Here is a 25,335-nt window from a genome sequence, read left to right on the forward strand (position 1 = left end):
AATGAGTGATGAACAAGTATGTTTATTGTCTACTAATCATAATGAACATAATAAACATACTCGTTTATTGTCTACCTTAAAACCTAATTTCATCTAACATTACCACAAGGCTTTCATAAAACAAAGGCTATCGTGTATTTACCTCCTGTTTAACAAACAATGGAAAAAATATGTAGGAAAAATTGTTATTAAATAGAGAAAATATGGATTTAAATTATTTAACGACGCCGACGTACCGAAATACTTACATAATTTTAAATGTTTATTTTCAGTTTCAAGAAAAACCCCAAGATTATATTTTTTAATTTGTTTTTTTTTTTATGTCTCCCTTTGTTTTCATGAAATATTAAATGCTGATGTTTGAGTTATGTTTTAAAGATAATTAAGAAAATATGAAATTACCTTAAATTAGATCCGTCATAAAGGAACGGAAAGTTAACTTTACTTATTTTTCCTTAAAATATAGTAAAGAGCGAGACATTTCTTGTTTAATTGTACAATAACATATTATGAAACTGTAAGACAAAACATTAAGATATTTTTGTTTTCGTTTTTGCAAATCTCACACATCAAAACTAGGTACCTTTACGGCTCCATTGAACTAGGATACTGTAGTATCAGGGTACCTCAACTAGTTTGCGCAACAAATGTGTAGACAGCAACCGAATCCTGAATAATTTTCACTAATGGTGTAAATATGGTGCCCTTGTCAGAAAAGGATCATTATTGTAACATTAAGTATTTCTATTACACCACATGGTAGGTATATTTACATATAAATTCATCATCTACGTCTCACGTAGCCGCGTCGCCTATCGTAGCAATCGTAGCGTCGTAGCATATTTCCCGCCTCTCCAACAGATTTTCAACAGTGTCCGCGCGTTCGTCGCGAGGAGCGCACGTCGGTACGCAACACGAAAATACTATATACGTAAACAAACAAATGCATATGTGATAATCGAAACGCAAACTCTTTAGCATGCTATGTGACTTGAGCTCGGAACAGTCCCTGAACAAAGGTAATTAATGCTTAACTTTATTGGCTTAATGTTATGTGCGAGATTAGAAAGGTCGGTGCGAAACAAAAGTTTTACGAGTCCCTTTTATTTGTCCGATAACACAGTAAGTGTTGTGTAGATACAAATCCCAATGTTTCTCTTGATAAAGTACAGTGCTGAGGGCTTTAACGTAGAATTTGAGTTAAGTAATTGATAACTTTAAAGTGCTGTATTATTTTTTAAATGTCGTTTTAATAATTAATAGATCATAATAATATTAAATCTTCATGTAGGTAGTTGCGATTCGTACGACAATGTGAAAATCGCTAGATATATGATATTATAAATGTTTGTTTTTGTTATTATTTAATAAAGTAAATAGTAGAAATTATTTTATAAGTATTCCATATATCTCATATTAAATAAAGTACTTAGTCTCATTGAAGCTTTTATTATACGTTTACATGAAATCAAAAAAATAAAATATATAAGCCTCAACAAAGCAAAAATAAGCCCCGATTAATCCGATTTTCAAAACAAAGAATCGAGTTGTACAAACATACACAATTTTTTTCAACCATTGAACTGGTATTATTTAAACTGTGTCTGTATATATGATACAAATATTTCAATTAGATAACCATTGCCTAACAAAATATTACGAAAACAAAAATATTAAAAATCCTACCTGATATTAGTTTTGTGGAAGAAATTACGAACAGGTTATAATTACGTATTTAAATCCAACTCACATGAATGAAACTGTAGTTTTCCGGAATTAATAAATAAATAATATTTAAGTAATAATTTTTTGAAAAAAAAAAATTCAGGCTTTATTATGATTTAAATGAATGAACTGAAAATGAACTTATGATACAAAATTATCTAAAAATAATAACAATAACAATACGAGCTTATTATAAATAGAAAATCTCCTCCAAAAAGTAATAATTAATATTTCGGTAAATTTGTGATATGTAATTATTTTAATTAATATTCATATTATTATTAGAAAAATATGGTATGATAACCTTAACGCCTATCGGAGAGTTTGGCCGAAGATTTCACAGTATCGAGAAGAGTGAATGAATCGAGGGAAGGCCTTTGCCCAGAAGTGGGATCAAGTAGGCTAGATGAGATAAAAATCATCCCATTATTAATATTTTTATATCATTTTCATACATCTATGGAGTCAGGTTTTTATTATAATAATAAGTAATCACTAGAATTCGTTTTAGAAATAGAAATAGGTATTTTTATTCCGACCATGTGTTCGCACAAAATGTGGTGCTATAAAAATACAGAAATAAGTATCAACAGGGTAGGGGCACTGCAACTGGTAGAGAGGACAACATACTTACTTATCAGTTATTTCGGTACCTAGGTACTTGTATTAATGAAAGCCTCTGTTAACCCGCATTGATGTTTAATAATATTACTAAAGAAACTCATTGAAGGTTAAGTCAGGTTTTATATTCTGTGCCTGACTGATATAAAGCCTAAAACCTGAAAGCATGTTTCCAGTACATAAATTATTATTAACGTAATAAAATCTTCGCGAAACTCGTTGCGAAATAAATTTTGCGGGAATTTAAAAATGCAACAGGTATAAACATTTAATTTGGATAAATACCGTTCTTGCTTGTTGAATGTTCTATAAAAATAAATAAAAATATTTTTTTTTCAGAATTGGAATCCAAAATTTGTATTGAGTTTTCCTTGTAAGATATATTTAGAATGTAAAATAAATTTTTCTGATATAAAATATGAGTATTTTTGTCGGCATTGTTTTTTTTTTAAGATGTACTGAATATTAATAATATACTTTTACAAGTAAGTATCGCTTGCTATTCAATGCATTTGGGGACGTAAGTTAATGCTGAGCCAAAATTAAAATTAATTTATTATAATTTGTCAAGGATAAGCTAGTAGAACCCGCTTATTTTAGATTCTATGTCATTTCGCAAGGTGTTGTGGCTGAGGAAAAGAAATCACAAAAAATCAGCAGCAAGTTGCTTAATCAAGAGAGGCAATTTTTTGTCATATACTTAAAAAATGTTACGTAATATCAACTTTTTATGAACAAGTCGACCATAGATTTAATTATAACTATAGCAATACTAGAGCTTATGACTTATATGGCCACCTACGTATAATAAAACTGTACTCTTCTCTACAATAAATTTGCTGACATTTTTATTCCCACTGCATTTTCTTAGAGAATAAACATATTATTTTTAATTTTTCAAATCCCAAATGGTACTGTCTGTGCATCTATAAATTTAGTAATTCTTTAAATATGTGCCTACGTCTTTTTCTAAGTTATTCGCTTTGAGATCATCGAAGGACAATAGTTGTTTTATAAAAAAAAAATGTAGGGCACACTCATTACCTCATTCAACTTAAAACTTCTTTAAAACTTTAGTTTCTTAAATTCTTTCCTGCATACACATTTTTGTTTGCGGTCGTGTCCAAGTTTTAAGTTAAAAACTTTCGACTTCAATGGAGGGAGTTTTTACAGAGTGTTGTCTAAAGAAAATGTAGGACTTCAAAAAGTTTTGCAAATGGTTTTAGTTCACGAGATAACACTAAGGATTGTTTTATTTGAATTATTTATGATATTGTTTCTTTTTTTATTGCCATACTAGATACCGCCTCGCGGCTTTGTCTGTGTTGATCTGTACAGGGAACACCCTGTACAGAGAATGCGATTCGGAAGTATGTGGACCAACCTGTATACTTGTTTATTTATTTGCTTCAGGCAACTAAGGCCCTTACAATTATACCTTAACCTAAGAATACATATTGTATCATCGAGTCGTACTCACACTGCTGGGCATAGGCCTCCTCCAAGGATCTCCACGACGATCGGTCCTGCGCTGCCGGCATCCAGCGACTTCCTACCCTTGTAGCGGGCCTACCTACTGACACGTGCGACACGTGGTCGCAATTCGAGAACATTTCCGCCCCAGCGGCCATCGGTTCTCCTCGCTATGTGTCCTGCCCACTGCCACTTCAGCTTGGCAATTCTCCGAGCTATGTCGGTGACTTTAGTTCTCCTGCGGATCTCCTCATTTCTCATTCGATCGAGCAGGGAAATACCGAGCATAGCTCTTAACGTAAGAATACATACAATATTATAATTAAAATAAACTAATTATAAAGAATTTATTGTTCGTTTTCGCCTCCCTGAAGCGGCGAAACACCACTCCCTTGGTAATCCACCTCACAACCCACACGATAGGAGATAAGATCACTCCCTTTGGCCAGAAGTCCGCACGAAGCAACTCAGCAGCGGGTGTGATGGAGACACGAAGCTTGAAAGACCTAAAGCTTGTAGACCTCCCCAACACCAGAAGAGTTACCTTCTCCCGCATCGGCTTCGCTACATCAGCGTCCTCGGCGCAATCGCTTCTGTAAAAAACTAGATATGTCAAACCTTCAGGTTAAGTAAGCGGATCCCGTGAAAACGGAATAATGCTTTATTTAAGTCATCATCATCATCAACACTAGCCCATTAACGTCCCCACTGCTGGGGCACGGGGCTTCCCTATGGATGGATAGTGAGATCGGGCCTTAATCCACCACCCAGTGCGGATAGGTGGTTATTACATAACATACATACCATTTTTTGTTTGTGGTCACCCATCCTATGACCGGCTTTTGCAAAAGTTGCTTAACTTCAACAATCGCAGACCGAGCGCGTTAACTAACAATTTTCCCGTAAAATATACATATTGCGCAGACTGTTATTAGAGCAATAAAGTCGACAGAGGTGTCCTAAACCAACAGAATACTAGATTGTGACATAACACTTTTTCAAAGTCTCCTAGCAGTAATGACTGCTCTGAATGTTTTAGGGTCTCTGGGTGATATTAAGATGTTGGATAAATACTGCGCTCGGTGGCGTCGACGTTATTTTTTTTCAGCTCTTATCAATGTCGGTCTATTTAGAGCTATTACTACCCGATATTATCCTCTAGATTTCTATGCTGGAATGAGAAGCGGATAAAAATAAATACATTCAGCTTGTTATCTGCCTGAGCATGTAGTTGAAACACAGAGGGATTGCGTGCTTTCTAATTATGTTCAACCATTACGCTGACCTCCCCTAGTATTTAGAAATACAAAGAGGAGCAAAAAGTGATTCGCATTCTTGCGAGGTTTCAAGTTCAACTACCGAAATCGTAGTAGTTAGAACGACCTGGAGGTCCGGGTTGGATTTTCAATCAGAAATCAGAATCATTTATTCAACGTAATTATCATGGATAAACTTGTTGAAGGTCAATGTAACATTTTTGAATTTACGTAGGTAATTTCACAATGTGTTATGGCTGAGAAGACGAAATGACAAGAAACTGCAACAGCAACACATCTTTTAAAAACCAATGAGGGTACAAGCTATTTAATAACTAGAGGAACACATTCAATACCAGACATTTTTATCATTTAGGTAGTCATTAATCTTATAATAAGCTTTTTTACATAAAGTAAGCTTCACATGAGCTTTAAATTTAAAGACGCAGATTATAAATAGCGCGAATGGAGTCATTGTCGAAATCACTTTGTGAGACTGTCCTTCCTGTGATAAGGACATTGCGGGCTTAAATCACCTAATTGTCCGAAAACGTAAGATGATTCCGTGCTTAGCAAGGGACGTTAAGCCGTTGACTATTAGCAATAAATCACCTCCACCAACGCGGCTGGACTGGCGAGGTGTGGTGGTGTATGCTCCATACTCTCCTCCCCCTAACCCCTTTTGGTTAATTAAGGGGAGGCCTGTGCCCTTCAGTGGAACGTAGTTATATAAACTGTTTGTTTCAAATCAAATCAATTTATTTGCGAGTACACATAAAAATACAAAAAGGTGGTATAATAATTTAAATATCAGTGTCGTAAAATGTTTGGCCTGCATGCAGGCAGTACTAATATTTAGCAAAAATAAAAAAAGACATTTGCTTATTGAAAAGAAGAAAATTATTCTTATTGAAATTTATAGAAAATTTAATAAGTTTGAAATATTTATTCAAATTACAGTAACACTTATTCATAAGCTATTTTGTTAGGTTAATTTGAATTTGTTTCCAGTCACAAAATAACTCACTAAAACAAGTGGACTAAAAAAAGACGCAGAAAAGTGATTCCATAAAATGGCTGCCTGTTGTCTGCATCCTATAGTGCTGCGAGCACAGAATCTCATTTATTCCGGCAAAAAGCCGTTATAACTTAACACTTATTTATTATTGCTTGAAGGCTTTCCGCTATTATTCGAAGTATGTACTACATTATATTTTGGTCTACATCATGTTCTATAACCTGCAGAATTACTTACATTCTTACATCATTCATCATTATTTCATTCATTCATTCTTTTTTACATTCAACATTTACCATCTGGGGTACAATTTATGTATGTAGGTATTCCTTTCTTGTTTAGTGACATCGTAACGAAAACTTTGAGGGACGATTCAGACCAATCTGAGTTGATATCAAGTGGAATATCCCGTCGCAAAAGTATGGAACTGAAAATAAATAAAAAACATAAACAATTTCATGAATTTTCTGAGAGAAAATTCCACATGATATCAACTCAGAATCGTGGTCTGAATCATTCTCTTCTGTATTCGTTACGGTGTCACTAACACCCGTACGTACTTGTATGGCTATACGTGGTAACGAATACTGAGGGGATAATTCAGCACATTATTCTGACTTAATATCAAATGGAATCTTCCATCGCAAAATTAAAACAATTAAAAAATCATGAATTTTTGCGGCGGAAAATTCCACTTGATATTACATCAGAATCACGGTCTGAATCGTCACTAACTTCCTGTATATGCAAAAGTATTTTACAAAAGAGGAAATATAAGCTTTTCTTCATTGTTTGCAGGCCAACGATGTTTCTGATAAACGAAGATTAAAAGAGGCCCGGAGTTATTTAATTTATATTCGTATCTCATTTTGCTTTATTGAACCTTTTGAATTATTATAACATTGAGTTTACATAATATAATATTTTAAAGGTCAGAGTGATAAAAATTACAAAAAAAGAGTTACAAACACACTTTTATTTGAATTTAAATTTTAACGGTAATTTACATAAAATAACCTCGCTTGAAAATTTAATAACAGAACAATATTGCACTGGAAATGGCTCATGTGACCTGAAACTTAGTCCTCTACTGATCTGTAGTCCTGGAGGTGTCTCGAGCAAATCGCTGCCATATTACTGGCATGCGAGGCTTTATATAGAAGTCAGGGGTGCTACGATCGATCAGCGCGGGGTCACGTTTATAATAATAATTATCAAAGAAAGGATTCTCTGTAGGTATAATATCTTGTTTCTATGAAATTATGAGCAAAGTTTGCCGATTTATAGGTAGGTGAATAGATTGAACTGAAACGGTTACTAATGAGGAAATGCTAGCAAAAGTAAAGGAAAACAGGTAAATATTGAGAGTTATTGAGTATAGAAAAAGCATAGAAGAGAAGTTACAAGGAAAGAGAAGAAGGGGAAGACCAAGAAGAGCTTACATGAAACAGATTAAAGAGAAAGCGAACGTAGTGTCTTATAAAGAAGTGAAATAAATGAAGAATACTACACCTACTAGGGCGTGGCTCTTAAATTAGTGATGATGATAAGGTTGGATAAGTAGTTTATAGAAGTAAATTCAAATTCAAATTCAAATTCAAAAATATCTTTATTCAGTAGGTAACATAGTTACACTTTGAATCGTCAATTTTTACATAACGAACGTCTCATCCGCCTAAAACTACTGCAGCTTCTCACAACCTGTATAGCCGGGGAAAAGAAGCTGCAAGAAAAACCTCGGCACAGGGCCCTAGACGTTCTTTTAAAAAAAATAAAAATAAACATAAAATATTGATATACAATTGAGTAATTTAGCTGCCTAATATCAGTTCTCAGACAGTTAATCCCATGCATTCATATCTTCTAAATAATCACTAACTTTATAATAACCTTTTTTGTAAAGTTTTTGTTTAACTACTGTCTTAAAGCAGTTGAAAGGCAAATTCTGAATGTCAATGGGAATCTTATTGTAAAAACGTATACATTGCCCCTTAAAAGATTTAGTAATCTTATGTAATCGACTGACTTGTAAAGCAAGTTTATTTTTATTCCGGGTATTAACAATGTGCCGATCGCTATTTTTTGCAAATAATCCTATATGTTTTTTTACATATATTAAGTTTTCAAAGATATATTGTGATGCCAAAGTTAAAATATTAATTTCTTTAAATTTATTTCTAAGTGACATAGTACGTAAATTTCAATTGAATATCGATACGTGTTAATATTAAACGAAACCAAATACCTACGAATAAGAAAAATATATATAGAGGAGCTCGGTGGCGCAGCGGTAAACGCGCTCGGTCTGCGATTGTTGAAGTTAAGCAACTTTCGCAAAAGCCGGTCATAGGATGGGTGACCACAAAAAAAAAAGTTTTCATCTCGAGCTCCTCCGTGCTTTAGAAGGCACGTTAAGCCGTTGGTCCCGGCTGCATTAGCAGTAGTTAATAACCACCAATCCGCACTGGGCCCGCGTGGTGGTTTAAGGCCCGATCCATCCATAGGGAAGGCCCGTGCCCCAGCAGTGGGGACGTTAATGGGCTGGTTATGATGATGATGATGAAGAAAAATATCAAACAGGGTTAAATACACATAAATGCATACATAAACTTACGTAATCCCTAACAACGGGTGGGCAGAGGTATAAGTAATCAATTATTACTTGCAGACACTGTGAATGCAAAGTCCTACGATGACTATGAGCCATACATATGTGTAACTGACTTATTTCTCGGCGGCTCGTGATAGCAGATAATAAAACGAAATACTTAATAAGAGAAAAGCCGAAATATAATGTAAAATATAACAGTAAGGGAACACCGCAGAAAGTCAACAAGAAACCAAAAACGTATCAAAAGAAAACAAAAATGACATTTCATGACAGGCCGGACACCAGCCAGTCGATGCCCAACTGAATAGTTCGCGACAATATGTGACAAGGGATCAGCGTATCGTACATAACAATGAGCGACTTCAAGCCACTCGCCGTTCGGGGAATCACTGTCAACGTCATAATTCGTATGATGCGACTAAGCACTAAAGCGGGGCTGTCGTGACATTTCTGTCGTGACTATTCGTAAAATGAACACTTTTTTGTATTTATAAATGCCTTTGACCATTTGTAAAGAGACTCGCCGTAGCGAGAATCACCAATTGGGGAGTCGCTGTCAATGCCATAATTACCATAGAATAAGGAAAAACACTGAGTATAGAACGGCAATTCTCCGCTCCCCACCAACGGCTGAGCTATTTCATTTTGCTTTAAAAGAATTAAGTTATAAGTTGAAGAGCATACTGATGGCGGCATTGCAGTCCGCTCCTTGCCGTACGCATTATAAAAGATGAAGAAAAGCGCTTGGTGCGAATTCTTATAATTATATCTATTTGCTTTGCAATATAGTCATATTTCTAGCTAGACAATTTGAAACCATCCCTAAACCCAAACCGTGGATGATAACCCGCCGTATATCTGGTGGTCCTGGGCTTAAAAGAACTGGGCGAAATGAGTTCATGGAGCTCATGAATACACTTCCTGAAATTCTCTGTGAAAAATCAACAAGTAGGAAACATTACGACAGTCGTCTAGGCTATAAAGCTTAGTCTCCACCAGTCTCCTGTCGCCGATCATCCTCGTGGTTCAGCGTTCCTCGTTGTAACGACAATAATGGTGCTGATTCCTGCAGACACCATCTAATTTTATTTTAAGTTATACCTGACATTTTCTTATCCTCCGAAAAGGAAAAGGACGGGTAATCGACAGGCATAAAATTTATGGAACACACGTCAATTTAATACAGAAATTTAAACAATCCTCTCAAAATTGTTCGTTGGCCAAATGCCAATAACCTGATTGAATTACGTTGACAGCACACGTCGAACCGTTGCATACTAGCGAGATACCTATTTGATTCACCCGGGTTATTCATTCATTTGAAAATTAACATCTGTCAATTATCCATCTCTTTCTTTCTGGTGGATAAGAAAATGACAGGAAAATATAACTTAAAATAAAATTAGGTAGTGTCCGCAGGAATCAGGGTCAATGAACGCGTAAATCCGTAATAATAAATCAAACAAGTAATAATATTGTTCAATTTGTTGCAGATGAAAGCGTGGACTGCTCACGAGCAAGACACCACGCTCTCGTGTTGTCGGACACTGAACGTCAAACACGCAGCGTATGCAAGTGCCCTCTATACTTTGGTAAGCATAATGCTCATCACTAATTTTAGAGCCACGCTCTTGTCGGTGTAGCATTTTCCATGCTACTTTTTAGGGACAAATAGGGCAGTGGTTTACCTCTTGCCTTCTGCCCTGTAGTACTCTGTCTGACGCGAGTATGATGGCACCCAGAATAGTATATTTCAATGCCGTACTAGCACTCGCGTCCTCCGCCTCTGAATAGTACTGACAGTTACTGCTACCCTCTGTCAGGTTGCAGGTTACAGTCCCTGTGACTCGCCTCTTCCCTCTTGCATTGCCGTACCGATGGCTCCCATCTCCGCCTCTGAAGCCTTTGAGGTCTTCACCCGTATCCCTTGCAAGGGCTCTACGTTATACCCCGTAGATCTGGGTTCCTCACTCTCACTCAGGCCTACTGAAGTAAGAGGTGCTACCCCCGCGAACGCGCCGAACAGGAATTGCTCCAGTGGAGGGCAGAGAAAATGACTCTGCCCCCCTGGGGCCGGGTCTTGTACGGAACGAAAACCAAAAGCATAATGCTATGTTGTTATATTTATTGTTACAATATAGGCGCCTATTATAACGTAGCCATAACATCTCGCCTATTTTGTACTAACATATATACCATTAGTGTGAATGAGACATATCTCTTGTCTCTTTCATCTAATCTTGTCCTGTATCTCTATCATGCTGTCGTTTGATTGTGCTACGTCACGAGGAGTACAGCTTGCGCCACCCACACCGCACTGTCCGCGTAGAGTTCAGATATCGAGCGAGCAACGTTATTTTTTTTTTTCAATTATTCTTAGCTAGATATTATTTAATTCTTAGATAGAATACTCCTCATCTTTCATAAGTCTCATGCTATTTTCATGTGTACTATATTTCAATTGTTGTTGATAATTATAATATTTAAGTAAGGATAAACATGGTCTGACGTAACGAAGGCAACAACATAATTCTATACCATATCTGATCCAAATATCAAGCAACAATTATTACTATATATGCCTCCGCCATTACATTATATTTTGGGATACGTAATTACATAAAATTACGAAACCCGAAATAAGTAATTATCACGTTAAATCTGTACAACCATATTGGTTTTGGGGAACGTAACCTTGAAAGTCCTCCATTAAGTATCTACGTTGGTAGTTTGGAATATATTGCTACTCTTATAACAAAATCAGTTTGTTATTATAGAATAGAATAGAAAAAATGTTCTAACTACGACAGCGCTTCAATACCAAAATGAATAATTATTTAGATAATTCCTTACTTAAATGATAAAGTTCTTAATATTGTTGTAATAAATTTTAGATAATACTACATTATATCGATTATGCTTTGATTTCGGCTATGATATTATTATAATAATTATGTATAGATTAATTTATCGCCCGTGACTTCGTCGCGGGATGTCGTTTGATGCAGACAGCAAAGATCAAATCAAATCAAATATTTTATTTTACACAAATATGGTATTTTAGGTGGTAACAATAATATTTAAGTACAGAATATTTGGCTATAATATAGGCATGCAAATTTGTAAGTGTACTAACAAGCCAAAAAAAGAAATCGGTCATTGTGGCTGATCACGATGAAGACTTATATCTGGAGCATTGCTCTGAATAGATCCGAAACGTGAACTTCGACACAGAAAGGCGGGGAAAGTTGGAAGCTTTTGCAGTGTTGGAAACGAATGAAAAAATAAGTAGGACTATAGGACAAACAGAAAACAAATGAAGAAGTTGAACTAGCAAATATTCTCGCATGATGATGACAAATGAAAACCTGCTTCTAACATTTCAATACTAGGGCTTTATCTATAAAATATGCTGAATATAATGGTTAACACTAACACAGGACTTAGAAATGTTGTAGATGCCCCGTCTGGTTCACCGTCATCTTTTTTGTCCGGATTTGGGTCAATGTATCCTATCTCATATTTTTCATATGCCGTAAAGAACAGCTCCCAAAAACTCATTCTTTGGGATTGGAACCTTCTTTCTAAACTCATCACCGTGTCTATATTGAGGAAATAATACGGTGATTCCTTGGTTACAGGCTCCCACTTGATCGGCAATATGTCTGAATCTACTTCATTATTCGGAGTAGGATCACTGCAAAAAAACATGAATTTTAAAATAATTACTTATAAATATTTGTTATCTGTAAATAACTAGTTATTTAAATTATTTAATTGGTGACATTTATTTTAGCAAATATATCACACAACCTAACGTGGATGTGAGGCATTTTAAACTCTGTGCTATCTATGTCTTTATATAGTCTGATTCCGATGACTATCGCAATATCTATGTAACATACGAAGCGTAACTCATATACATAAATCTTTGTAAAATAAAGTATGATATTAGGGATGTAAGGGGACCCATATATCATCTTTCGGGTCTCAAGTCAACCTCACCTGCCCGTGGTGCATCCTGCTAATCAACAAACGAGGCTCTGACGGCCCACCAACCCGCATTGGACCAGCGTGGTGGGTAAAGGTCCAAACCCCCTATGATGAATACTCCACAACTCCGGCCCCAAGTGCCCGGCGGCTCCGGTAACTGTGATGGCTCTGACGGGAGCCGGATCGGTGCCGGAACCAGGGGTGCGAATAATCTCCGGGCGAGAGCGACCTCCCGTCAAACGACTACGGCTTGCGACATAAAGGACTCCGATATGCTTAGTATACTCACTTACAATGTAAAAACTCTAATGAGGGAAGAGAAACTGATAGAACTGGAAAATGCTTTGAAAGATATCAAGTGGGATATCATTGGCCTTTCAGAAGTGCGCCGAGAAGGAGAATCAACGGTGGAAAGAGAGGACAATATATTTTTCCATTTTGGAGCCACCAGCGGCATGTATGGTGTTGGATTTCTGGTTGCTAAAAAATGGAAAGGCAATATAGTTGAATTTAAGGGCTACTCCGAACGAATTGCGGCGATGAAGTTTCGACTCACTCACAACAAGACCCTCACTCTTATTCAAGCATACGCCCCAACATCTGCGCATAGCAATGATGAGGTAGAGGAATTTTACGATCTTCTCAACAAGGCATGCAGTGACAACAGAGGCACATGGAATATGGTTTTAGGCGATTTCAATGCCAAAGTTGGCACACGAGAAAAAATGGATGATGACGATATCATCGGGCCTTACGGTCTCGGTGACCGAAACGATCGCGGCACTCGACTTATCCAATTTGCCTTTGGACAAATGATGAGTGTTAGCAATAGCTTTTTTGCCAAAAAACCTCAACGTCGATGGACTTGGGTATCACCAGATGGTCAAACAAAGAACGAGATTGACTACATATTATCGTCCAGCAAACACATCATCAAAGACGTTGGAATAATTAACAAAATTAAGTGTAGCTCTGATCATCGCCCGCTTCGAGCAAGAATCAGTTTCAACTTTCGTATTCATAGACTACACACATTCAGGAAACAGCTTTGTAAAATAGAAAATCAAACTTTAATTAACAATATTGAAAAATTTAATTTAGAACTAAAGAATGCTTTTGACTCTTTAAACATGGACACAGATGATGTTGAAATTCAATATAACAACATAAAAACTGGCATCGATACAGCTAGTAGAAAAATAAAACAACGTAGATTCAAGAATAATAGACTATCAGGAGACACATTATTATTAATTGAACGAAGAACACAGGCAGAAAGAAATACAGACACATATAGAAATCTAGATAGGGAAGTGAAACGGAATATAAGAAAAGATATCAGAACAGTAAATACAGAATTATTCCAAACCGCACTGGCAAACAATAAATCGTTACGAACTGCTAAGCAAGGAACGATACAGGGCAGAACGTGGATTACAAATTTACAGGACTCAAATGGATACAAACAAAATAGCCGAGACAAAATAACTACCATATGCACAGATTTTTACAAATCTCTATACTCTGACTGCTCGCAACCAACACCATCCACGGAATACTCTTGTACTGATACCATCTGTCCTATAACAGGTCAAGAAGTAGCATATGCCCTAAAAAATATGAAGAACTGTAGAAGCCCAGGCGAAGATTGTATTAGCACCGAAGTTTTAAAGATAGGAAAGTCTATATTACTGCCACATTTGACTAATTTATTCAATAGTATTTTATATTCAGCAAAACTACCACATAACTTTTGTCATGCTAATATCATTCTTCTTCACAAAAAAGGAGACAAGTCTGACATCAATAATTACCGACCAATCAGCCTTGTTTCCCATATATATAAAACATTTATAAAAGTAATAGAGAACAGAATAGCTGGGACTTTGGACTTACAACAGCCTATAGAGCAGGCCGGATTTCGCCCTTATTTTTCCACCACTGACCATCTGCACACACTGAAACAGATCATAGAGAAGGTGAATGAATTTAATAAGCCACTGTATGTAGCTTTTGTGGACTACTCCAAGGCTTTCGACAGTCTGAAACACTCCGCGATTTTCACAGCTCTTCGTAATCAAAAGATAAACGACACGTACGTAAGGCTTTTGGAGTCAGTCTACAGTAGCAGTACAGCATCCATCAAGCTTCAATCTCAGGGTCCCACATTCCGAATAGAAAAGGGCGTGAAGCAGGGTGATCCCCTTTCCCCAAAACTATTCACTTGTACCCTGGAGGAAGTTTTCAGGCGGCTAACAGTCCCATGGACGGAAAAAGGAATTGTCGTCGGCGAGAAAAGACTTACAAATCTTCGTTTCGCCGATGACATAGTACTTTTCGCATCCACGCCAGATGAGCTCCAACAAATGCTCCAAGATCTAAGCACAGCGAGCCTTGAGGTTGGACTAATGATGAACAGGGAGAAAACCCAATTAATGACCAATGGCAGGAAAAGTAGGATTGAGGTTGATGGGCAGGTAATACATTATGTCGACGAATACATTTACTTGGGCCAAGTAGTCTCGTTCCAAAATAGACAAGCAAAAGAGATCGACCGTCGTATCGACAACGCCTGGAAGAGCTACTGGTCACTAAAGCATCTAATGAAGGGGGATCTCCCCCTTTCATTGAAATGTAAGCTCGTCGACATGTGTATCCTGCCGATCCTAACCTACGGTGCCCAAACATGGTCACTGACAGCATCTCAAAAGTCCAAGCTCAAGGTCTGCCAAAGAGCAATGGAACGCAGTATCCTAGGCGTTAAACGAATCGACCGTGTGCGAAACACTACACTGCGATCCAAAACGGGTATCACTGATGTAGGGAAAAAGTCCGCCAAACTGAAGTGGGACTGGGCCGGACACGTTTGTCGGATGCATCCGGAGCGGTGGGCACGAGTCGTTACTCACTGGATACCTCAGGGCGGGCTTAGAAGTCGAGGCAGACCGCGTAAAAGATGGTGTGACGACCTCAATGCTTATCGCAAGGATTGGCCGGAGATCGCGCAAAGTCGAGAGGAGTGGAAAAATCAAGGGGAGGCCTTTGCCCAGCAGTGGGATCGTATAGGCTAAATAAGATAAGATTAGTATTGTAATGTTACCCTAGCAACTCATTTTATCAGACCACTGTACACCCGAGTAAATAGCATCAATAGTTTAAGTAGGGTACTTAATAAAAATATAACTTACTTACCCAAACTTTGCGAAATTCGTCCACATTGTTGTCATTCTGTCGATGATAAGTTGATCTGCTTCCGTGATTTCATACGGAATAAATTCCATGTCAAACAAGTATCCAATTTCATCAGCATGTAATACACCAGGTTCAGTGATTCCATCTTTCAGTTTGACAAAGTTCCTGCCACCGTCGTAAGAAAATAGATATTGGTACACTTTATCAACATTGGCGTCATGAAACCGCTTTATACTTCTTATTATTGGATAAACAAATGCCATATCACCATAAAAGTCACTCATTTGATGGCGCACTTGTATATTTATTTCTTCGTCACCTATGTAAAACCTTCTGACTATGCCGGCTAACTCTGTAAGTTTATCAGTTTCAAAGTTGAAAGTAGACGATAGGAGACCAGCGTACATTTGGTCCCAGTTATCTGTATTAGCATTTTCTCCAAATAACACCAACAATTCATCCTTGTTATAACCGAGTAATATTCCAATATTAGTAGCTTTGGAATGGTTTGAATTAATTGCCATCTTACTTAAATATCTTTCTACTCCATTAAATTCCTTTTCTAAGCACGGGGCGAAATTACTTACACCAAGTGATACTGCTGCCTCAATTATTCTGTGTACATTTTCTTCGTCCTTAGAGAGCTGTGATAGATGTGCAAGGGCATAATTTATATCATCCGTAGTTAAGCCAACTGCATCAGCTAGTTTTAATACTGTGTCAACTTTTCCCGTTTTTCCCAATCCGGAGAAGAAAGCAGAACCACTTTGCATTATGACATTATTAAACAAATTATCCTCTATATCAGAGATTAAATGCAGTCCCGCTGACATAGCACCCGCACTGTTACCAAATAAAGTGACTTTGTTGGGGTCACCTCCAAAAGCAATTATATTATTTTTAACCCATCTTAGAGCCGCCACTTGATCTTTCAGTCCTTGATTTCCAGGAATTTCTGGTGTATTGAGGCACATAAAACCGTATGGTCCCAGTCTATAATTGAGTACCACTAAAATAACGTCATGTCTGACTATAAATTTGGGACCATAGAGGAATCTTCCAGCAAATCCAATACTAAAACCTCCTCCATAAATATAAACCATTACTGGTAGAGGATGTTCAGTGGCAGCTGATTTGGGAACGTATATATTCAAATGTAGGCAGTCCAGCGTACCTACAGTTTGAAATTCAAACTCTTCGATTTGTGGACATATAGCAGAATCGTTGTTTGCTTCAAATATATCCTCGAAGTTAGGGTAAGGAAGAGAGTTCTGTGAAATAATATTTATTGATTTCATAATTATGGAAAAATATGAGGTATGAAGTCGTAATTGATCGTCTCGCAAACAAATAAATAAGCAGACTTACCCCAAAGATATTTTCTGGGTCAACTTTAGCATACGGGATGCCCATAAAACTTGTGAAGTCATCATCCTGACCTCTCACTCCCCGAATTTTACCAACTTTTGTTTCAACTATCAGATCGTCTGTTATCCTTGTATTTTGAGATAAAATTGTACCTTTAATATATTGTGTATTAAAAAATAGTAATATACACAAAAATATCTTTAACTGATACATGTTCACTTCATATAGGTATAAGTCCTATTATTATTAAATTATAATCAATTATTATTTAATATAATAAATAAACAATTCTTATTTTTATTCTTAAATAGTGTGATTGCTCACTCGATATTGTATCACTATTAAAACACCAAATTCATCGATACGTACTCATTTAGATAACCAGATGATAAAGTGCTTAATGGTATTATTAATTATTGATAACACTGCATTTGTTACAATATCATTCAAATAGGCCCAATATGTTAATAAATAAAAAACCCGCAGTGGCATTTTAAAAGGCAATATAATAAAATACGCGCTCATTACGAAAGTAACAGGACAGACTAGGTAATAAATAGTGCGTGGGATTTTAGTATCTATTTGAGTGCAATAAAGTATATTAGTATTGTATGGTAATACTTATAATTACGAATCGCTTCGCCTCTCTTTTCCTTTTTAATACGAACAACGAATGAGTGGAACAGCAACAGTTTTCAAATGAATTAATACCGCGGCGAATCATATAGGCACCTCGCTGATATGCAACCCGATTGACGTGTGCTGTCAACTTAATTCTGTCGGGTTATTGGCCGATGCAATTTTTTGAGAAGTTTGTCTTTTTCTGCCTAAAATTGACTTTTGACTCTAAATTTTTTGCCTGTCAATAACCTGTACCTCTGTGATGGTGTGTACTAAAATCAACAACCACTGTACACTTAGAAAGTGACCTTAGGAACACCTTTTACCTATTAGGAGGTTCATTCATCACTCAGACGGTTCTGTTGATCTTGTTAATTGATTCAGTCGTGCCTTGCCCCACTCACCCTAATTAGACATACAATATCAAGCTGGCTTTCCTATATACAGGATGTTAGTGACATCGTAACGCAAACTTTGAGGAATAATTCAGACCATGATCCTGAGTTAATATCAAGTGGAATTTTTCGTCGCAAAAGTATGGAACTGAAAATAATTGGAAAACCAATAAAGATATGAATTTTCCGACAGGAAATTCCACTTGATATCGACTCAGAATCATGGTCTGAATATTCAGACATATATATATAATGTTATATTCCCTCAGTATTCGTTACGGTGTCACAAACATCCGTACCTACTTGTCTTTTTATGTACTTACATCCCCATGTAAGCGACATCGTAACGATTACCGAGAGGGATAATTTAGCTCATTATTCTGAGTTAATATCAAGTAGAATTTTCTATCACAAAAGTAAATAATTGAATTTTTTTTAAAAAAAATACGTGAATTTGGAGACGGAAAATTTGATTTTACTTGATTTTAACTCAGAATCATGGTCTAAATGTCACTAACACCCTGTATGTAATCTTGTTTGTTTACAGAATATTATATAAGACTAGTAACAGTAACATTGTTAATATGCATTCATAATAATGGATAAATTTAAGAATGGAATTAAGTAATACATAATTGAATATAAATAATAATAATAATATAATGTTTTGAGCTAAAGGAGTTGTTTTTGGAAAATGATAAATACTCATAATATATTTTGTTCTTTGAAAATATTTGTGTGGATTTCATTGACTGTTAACATAATTTGACATAATTAAATTTTTCACGAAGCCTATGGTGGATGCCTGGTCTTTCTCTTTTTTTTAAATATTCTCTCTTACTATTATTTACGTTACGATGTTACGACGTGACTAACACCCTGTATAATGTCAAAGTAGTCACTAATAGTTTAAGTGGTTACAGCACACATTTTTAGTAATACTTATTTAGCATATAATTGTGTGGATGAAGATATACTTACGTTAATGTATTTTTATTTTCGTACTCGCTTCTGTAAAAATCGGACCTGTCAAATTTTAAGGTTAGATAAGCGGACCCCGTAGAAACTGGCAATAATTAGATTCTTATTAATAAGTGGTAACACATAAGTTTAAAATGGCAATACTGCCGTACTGGAGTGAGACGAGCCACGCATAATTTTTGTAATATTTCTAAACGAACACTTAATAAAACAAAGAGTGTGAACAAAAAAGGAGTTTAAGTTTTCACCATCGCCACCACTACGCCATGAGGGGAGACACCTCCATTACAGTGCGGTATGGACCGTAAATTATGATTGATATATTCTGACTTACGTAATATGTATCTATGTACTTTCTTATAAGGATATATGTCAATAATAAAGCACCTATAAAGGACGTCTGGAGCCCTGTGCCGTTTTTCTTGCAGCTTCTTTCCCCCGGCTATACAGGTTGTGAGAAGCTGCAGTAGTTTTAGGCGGATGAGACGTTCCCTACTGAATAAAGATATTATTGAATTAATAAGGACTTGCTTTTATGGGGATTCTAATAACAAATTTAGTTCTTTTATTTAAAATAAACACCAGGTCTTCTGGAAGAGATTTTTATAAGAAATAAACTGAACCTTTTGTGTGGTTTCATATATTATCATGTTCTGTGCACAGTAAACTGCAAAAAAATTAAGTACTTACTTAATAGGAAATCGATTTTCAGTAATGAAACGAAGTTTTGAAACAGCACTGTAATTTACTAATGTCTACCTACTCCACAAAGAGAGCGTACCCATTAAAACTTAGACTTAATAACAGACTGGAAACAAAACGGGTAGCTGGTATTTCAATAATGATTTATGGATCGATATAAATCAGTATTTAGCATTGAAATTGTGGTCAATTGTGAAAGGTCTTTTATTACTACTTCACTTGGCTTCAGCTAGGTATATTTTTTAGTCTATTTCATATAATAATAAAGTGTTATTCATTTAAATATGTAATATGGTGTATAACATATTAATAAATCTTTTTTTCTTTCTAAGAGGGTTTCTTTTTTTAAGAATTGTAGTGTAAAAGACGAGATACTGACTAAGATTGAGAAGGGAATGTTAAGTTGGTTTGGACACATAGAGCGGATGAAGGTTGACGGCAGGGCTGGCAGAGGAAGACCTAGAAGAACATGTATGGACCGAATTGGAAATGTCCTTAGAAAAGGTTTAGTACAATTTACTCTGAACCGGCGTGCGTGTATGAAACGATTGATGAAAGAAGCAACAGAAGTGTGTCAGCATCGAAGCAAATGGAATTCTATAGTCTCTGCTTACCCCAGTGGGAAATATGCGAGAATTTATATATGTGTCTTTCTAAATAATAAACATGTCTGCCCCGCACCAATTCGTAACGAGCACCGACTTCTTTTTCGGGTCTTGCTTTAATCTTAAATGACCGTCAGTCGCTAAGGAGTAAGGGAGAGAGCGGGCGGATTGTGTTTTGCTCTAACTGGAGTGTCTGGGGTGTACTTACAATAGTCTTTTGAAATAAATACAGATCATTTAAAAACACTAATGCCATCTGAAGAATTTACATTAAGTCAAGTCATCATCACCATAAAGGCCTCTGTGGTCCAGTGGTTGAGCGTTGAATCCCGGTGGGGACATATCACAAAATCACTTCGTGATCCCTAGTTTGGTTAGGATATTAAAGGCTGATCACTTAATTGTCTGAAAGTAAGATGATCCGCGCTTCAGAAGGCGCGTTAAGCCGTTGGTCCCGGTTAGTACTTACTGATATAAGTGAGTAATCGTTACATAAGCCACGTCAGGGGCCTTTGGTGGCTCGATAATAACCCTGACACCAAGGTCGATGAGGTTGGTAATTCACATCACAACCCACACGATAGAAGAAGATCTCCATAAAGTTATCCCGTTTTGCTACATTAAGCAAAGTCAAAAGTTCTGAATGTTGATAACCTCTGTATGCAATGTGTTTTTTTACTTCAAAAAGTGATGTCGCTATCGGCAATGTATTGTTCCCCAATTTATGTAAGGCATTTATACCCATGATAGTTCAAATTGTAATAAATTATGCATAAAGTACTTTAACCTAAAACCCACGCTATTCATATATCATTTTCTTTCGTAACGACAAACTCGACGCCCACACGAAGTTCATTCTATTAAATTCATCGAGGTATAAGCTTATTGCTTTCCGTAAACTTGTCTTAGGTACAAGATTTATGGAATGTTGTTATACCTATTTGTTATACCAACAATTTCAGTTTCAAACTTGTAAAGGCATGATAAAACCTGTTACTACGAGTGTACTCACAGTAAAGGAAAGTTTTTACCTGTAGAGATAACATGCGCGACACGTGATAAAATGTTGTCACGGTCATTTTATCGATTCTGACGTTATAATTATAATTAAAGCACATAATAACGGGTTCTTACCGCGTTTAAATGGGGATATGAGACTCCCGATATGATAATAACCGCGTAAACTTAAAATAATGTACGTTATAATAAAATTATGTCGTTTTGTCGATTGGTGCTAATATTGTGAACCCAAATAACTCATGTCATTCTGTCAAAATACGAACAAAATCATGTGGCAGCCATGGACATTGTTAGTGACAGTGATGAAAAAGGGATTCTAACATAAGATGTCAATCCCATATATTTTTATCACCATAATCGTGTTGCTATTTGACATACATAAACACCCGCCTATTTCCAATCGGGGTAAGCAAAAACTACGGAATTAAATTTGCTTCTTCTACATTCACCAATAGTTTCATACATGTCCGCCGTTTCAGAGTAGATCATAGTAAACCTCTTTCAAAACGTCCTCAATCATCATAATTCATAAATTTAAGAGCCGCGCTCTTTTAGGTGTAGCATTTTCTATTCTTGTCTTTCAAAGGCCAATTTTATTTTATTTTAATTTATAATAAAATAAAACTATATTAATTGATTTCCTCATAAATTTCAGATTACGATTTGGTTCACTCAATTACAATTTGCCTTAATGTTTACTCTAGATTTATTTGTACTCTCTCGTGTAAGTTGTTTTTATTACGTGTTTTGATTCTAAGTTATATGTTAGTCAGTATTTTGTTTTTTTATTGTTACTGTGGTGTCCCTTTATAATATACGTTTTTTCTTTCGTTCTTTATTTATTATTTTTTTAGACACGACGTCTCTCAGTCGTTCCTACTAAAATTCGTTGCCTTAGTTATTTGAATAATATTCAAATACATATATTATATTATGTAACCTTGCATTCGTAGCTCATAATAGAATTTTAATTATAGATATCTATTTTAGGCCGAGCCGTTTGTAACACAAAGGCCGACCGACAGGATACTCGAAAGCAGAAGGGTTCTTCAGATGGTCTCTGTAAAATGCTGATAACAGCTTCGTTACAGATGCCTTTGTTTAAAACATCTGTTGTTTGGCGGAGTTTGGCCCATAGGTGTACCCTCGTACAAATAAACGTTGACCGCGAAATAGTCAACATAGAATGAGAAATATCACATTTACTTACTTTTCGAATTTCGATATATTATTAAATAAAAAAATAATATTAATATTTTCGATATTTGTTGTATTTACATATTTATTTACGAAAAATATATTTCATTTCAGTATATTATAATATCTAAAAGCTATAATTATCAATTAATTAATAAATATAATTTACTAGTCATACATAATAATTAAATATATCACTTTGGATTTTTATTGAAGTATATATTTTAGGTTTTATGATTTTTATTATTGAATTGGGTTATTGTTATCTGAAATATGGAATTTGAAATAAATTAACATAATAATATTTAACAACTTTTAGGTAATAATATGAGAATTTCGTCGAAGTAACGCCTAATTTAGACGATTTTAGACAATTTATAAGTAACTTTCATATTTATCGTTTCTTTTATTGAAATTAAGTAAAGAATATAATTATTACCTGTAGGTATAATCTATACTTATAATAAATCTGTAGAGAGGTCAATTCTGTACATTAAATATTTTTTCAAAATAACTATCAGGGGGTGATAAGTGATCGATACTGATGCCAAAAATGCAATCAGTAAAATTTTTGTCTGTCTGTCTGTCTGTCTGTCTGTCTGTCTGTCTGTCTGTCTGTCTGTATGTTCCTTATAGAAACAAAAACTACTGGACGGATTTTAATGAAACTTGGTATAATTATTCTTCACACTCCTGGACAGGTTATAGTATACTTTTCATCACGCTACAATCAATAGGAGCAGAGTAGTGAAGGGAAATCCTTTTGTATGAAAAATCTAAACCACTCAAGTTAGACGTTTGAAATTTGGCATGCAGGTACCTTAGATACCGTAGAGGTGCACTAAGAAAGGAATTCCCGAAATTCCCACGGGAACGGGAATTAGCGGGAAAATCCTTTTGTATGAAAAATCTAAACCACTCAAGTTAGACGTTTGAAATTTGGCATGCAGGTACCTTAGATACCGTAGAGGTGCACTAAGAAAGGAATTCCCGAAATTCTCACGGGAACGGGAATTAGCGGGAAAATCCTTTTGTATGAAAAATCTAAACCACTCAAGTTAGACGTTTGAAATTTGGCATGCAGATACCTTAGGTACCGTAGAGGTGCACTAAGAAAGGAATTCCCGAAATTCTCACGAGAACGGGAATTAGCGGGAAAATCCTTTTGTATGAAAAATCTAAACCACTCAAGTTAGACCATGCAGGTACCTTAGATACCGTAAAGGTGTACTAAGAAAGGAATTCCCGAAATTGATACAGGAACGGGAATTAGCGGGAAAATCCTTTTGTATGAAAAATCTAAACCACTCAAGTTAGACGTTTGAAATTTGGCACGCAGGTACCTTAGATACCGTAGAGGTGCACTAAGAAAGGAATTCCCGAAATTCCCACGGGAACGGGAATTAGCGGGAAAATCCTTTTGTATGAAAAATCTAAACCACTCAAGTTAGACGTTTGAAATTTGGCATGCAGGTACTTTAGTAAACTTAAAGGTTAGTTGCAACAGGATATAACAAAATTCCCACGGGAACGGTAGTTAGCGGGAAAAAACATTTGTATGAAAAAATCAAATCTAAATAAAAGGAGAAACTGACTGACTCAGTGACTGACATATCAACGCATAGCTTGAACGGCTAAACGTAGGCATTTGAAATTTGGAAGGTACGTAGCTTAGGTACCGTAGAGGTGCACTAAGAAAGGAATTCCCGAAATTGATACAGGAACGGGAATTAGCGGGAAAATCCTTTTGTATGAAAAATCTAAACCACTCAAGTTAGACGTTTGAAATTTGTCATGCAGGTACCTTAGGTACCGTGGAGGTGCATTAAGAAAGGAATTCTCGAAATTCCCACGGGAATGGGAATTAACGGGAAAATCCTTTTGTATGAAAAATCTAAACCATTCAAGTTAGATGTTTGAAATTTGGCACGCAGGTACCTTAGATACCGTAGAGGTGCACTAAGAAAAGAATTCCCGAAATTCCCACGGGAACGGGAATTAGCGGGAAAATCCTTTTGTATGAAAAATTAAACCGCTTAAGTTAGACGCTTGAAATTTGGCATGCAGGTACCTTAGTTAACTTAAAGCTTAGTTGCAACAGGATATTGCAAAATTCCCACGGAAACGGGAGTTAGCGGGAAAAAAACATTTGTATGAAAAAATCGAAACCGCGTAAGATAGATGTTTTCAATTCAATTCAATTCAATTATTTATTGCATTCCATGTAGTACAATGGGGTGTTACATAGGCATAGGAACTAAAACATGGACCCTGTAGGGCACAGCAACGTTGAAGAGAAGAGAGGAAGTGTGTATTAAAATTAAAACTCAATGAACAATCAATTAAAAAAAAAAACAATTCAATCAATTGATTCAATCTAGCATGCATGCATACCTTAGTAAATATAAAGTTTATTTTTGGCTGTATTTTGAAAAATGGGAGTTATTGGGAAAAAAACTGTATGAAAAAATCTAAACTGCATAAGTTAGATGCTTGAAATTTGATATGCACTCCCACACACACAAAGATCTCTCTCTTATATAACACGCCACGCGGA

The 25,335-nt window shown here is 35.9% G+C and overlaps 2 protein-coding genes across 3 annotated transcripts in view; both read right to left on the reverse strand.

Annotated features, from left to right (window-relative positions):
- Positions 1-25,335, reverse strand: part of LOC126366244 (solute carrier family 22 member 3-like) — a 402,182-nt gene that overhangs the window by 132,263 nt on the left and 244,584 nt on the right. The window lies entirely within an intron of this gene.
- LOC126366239 (esterase E4-like) lies at positions 11,428-17,569 on the reverse strand. The gene is made up of 3 exons (XM_050009290.1): positions 17,258-17,569; positions 15,890-17,160; positions 11,428-12,401 (listed from the first exon to the last, which is right to left on the reverse strand). Exons 1-3 carry the CDS (start codon positions 17,468-17,470, stop codon positions 12,101-12,103), a joined length of 1,785 nt encoding a protein of 594 aa, XP_049865247.1. The 5' UTR covers positions 17,471-17,569; the 3' UTR covers positions 11,428-12,100.

Source organism: Pectinophora gossypiella, chromosome 4, assembly GCF_024362695.1.
Source record: "Pectinophora gossypiella chromosome 4, ilPecGoss1.1, whole genome shotgun sequence".
Classification (NCBI taxonomy): domain Eukaryota; kingdom Metazoa; phylum Arthropoda; class Insecta; order Lepidoptera; family Gelechiidae; genus Pectinophora; species Pectinophora gossypiella.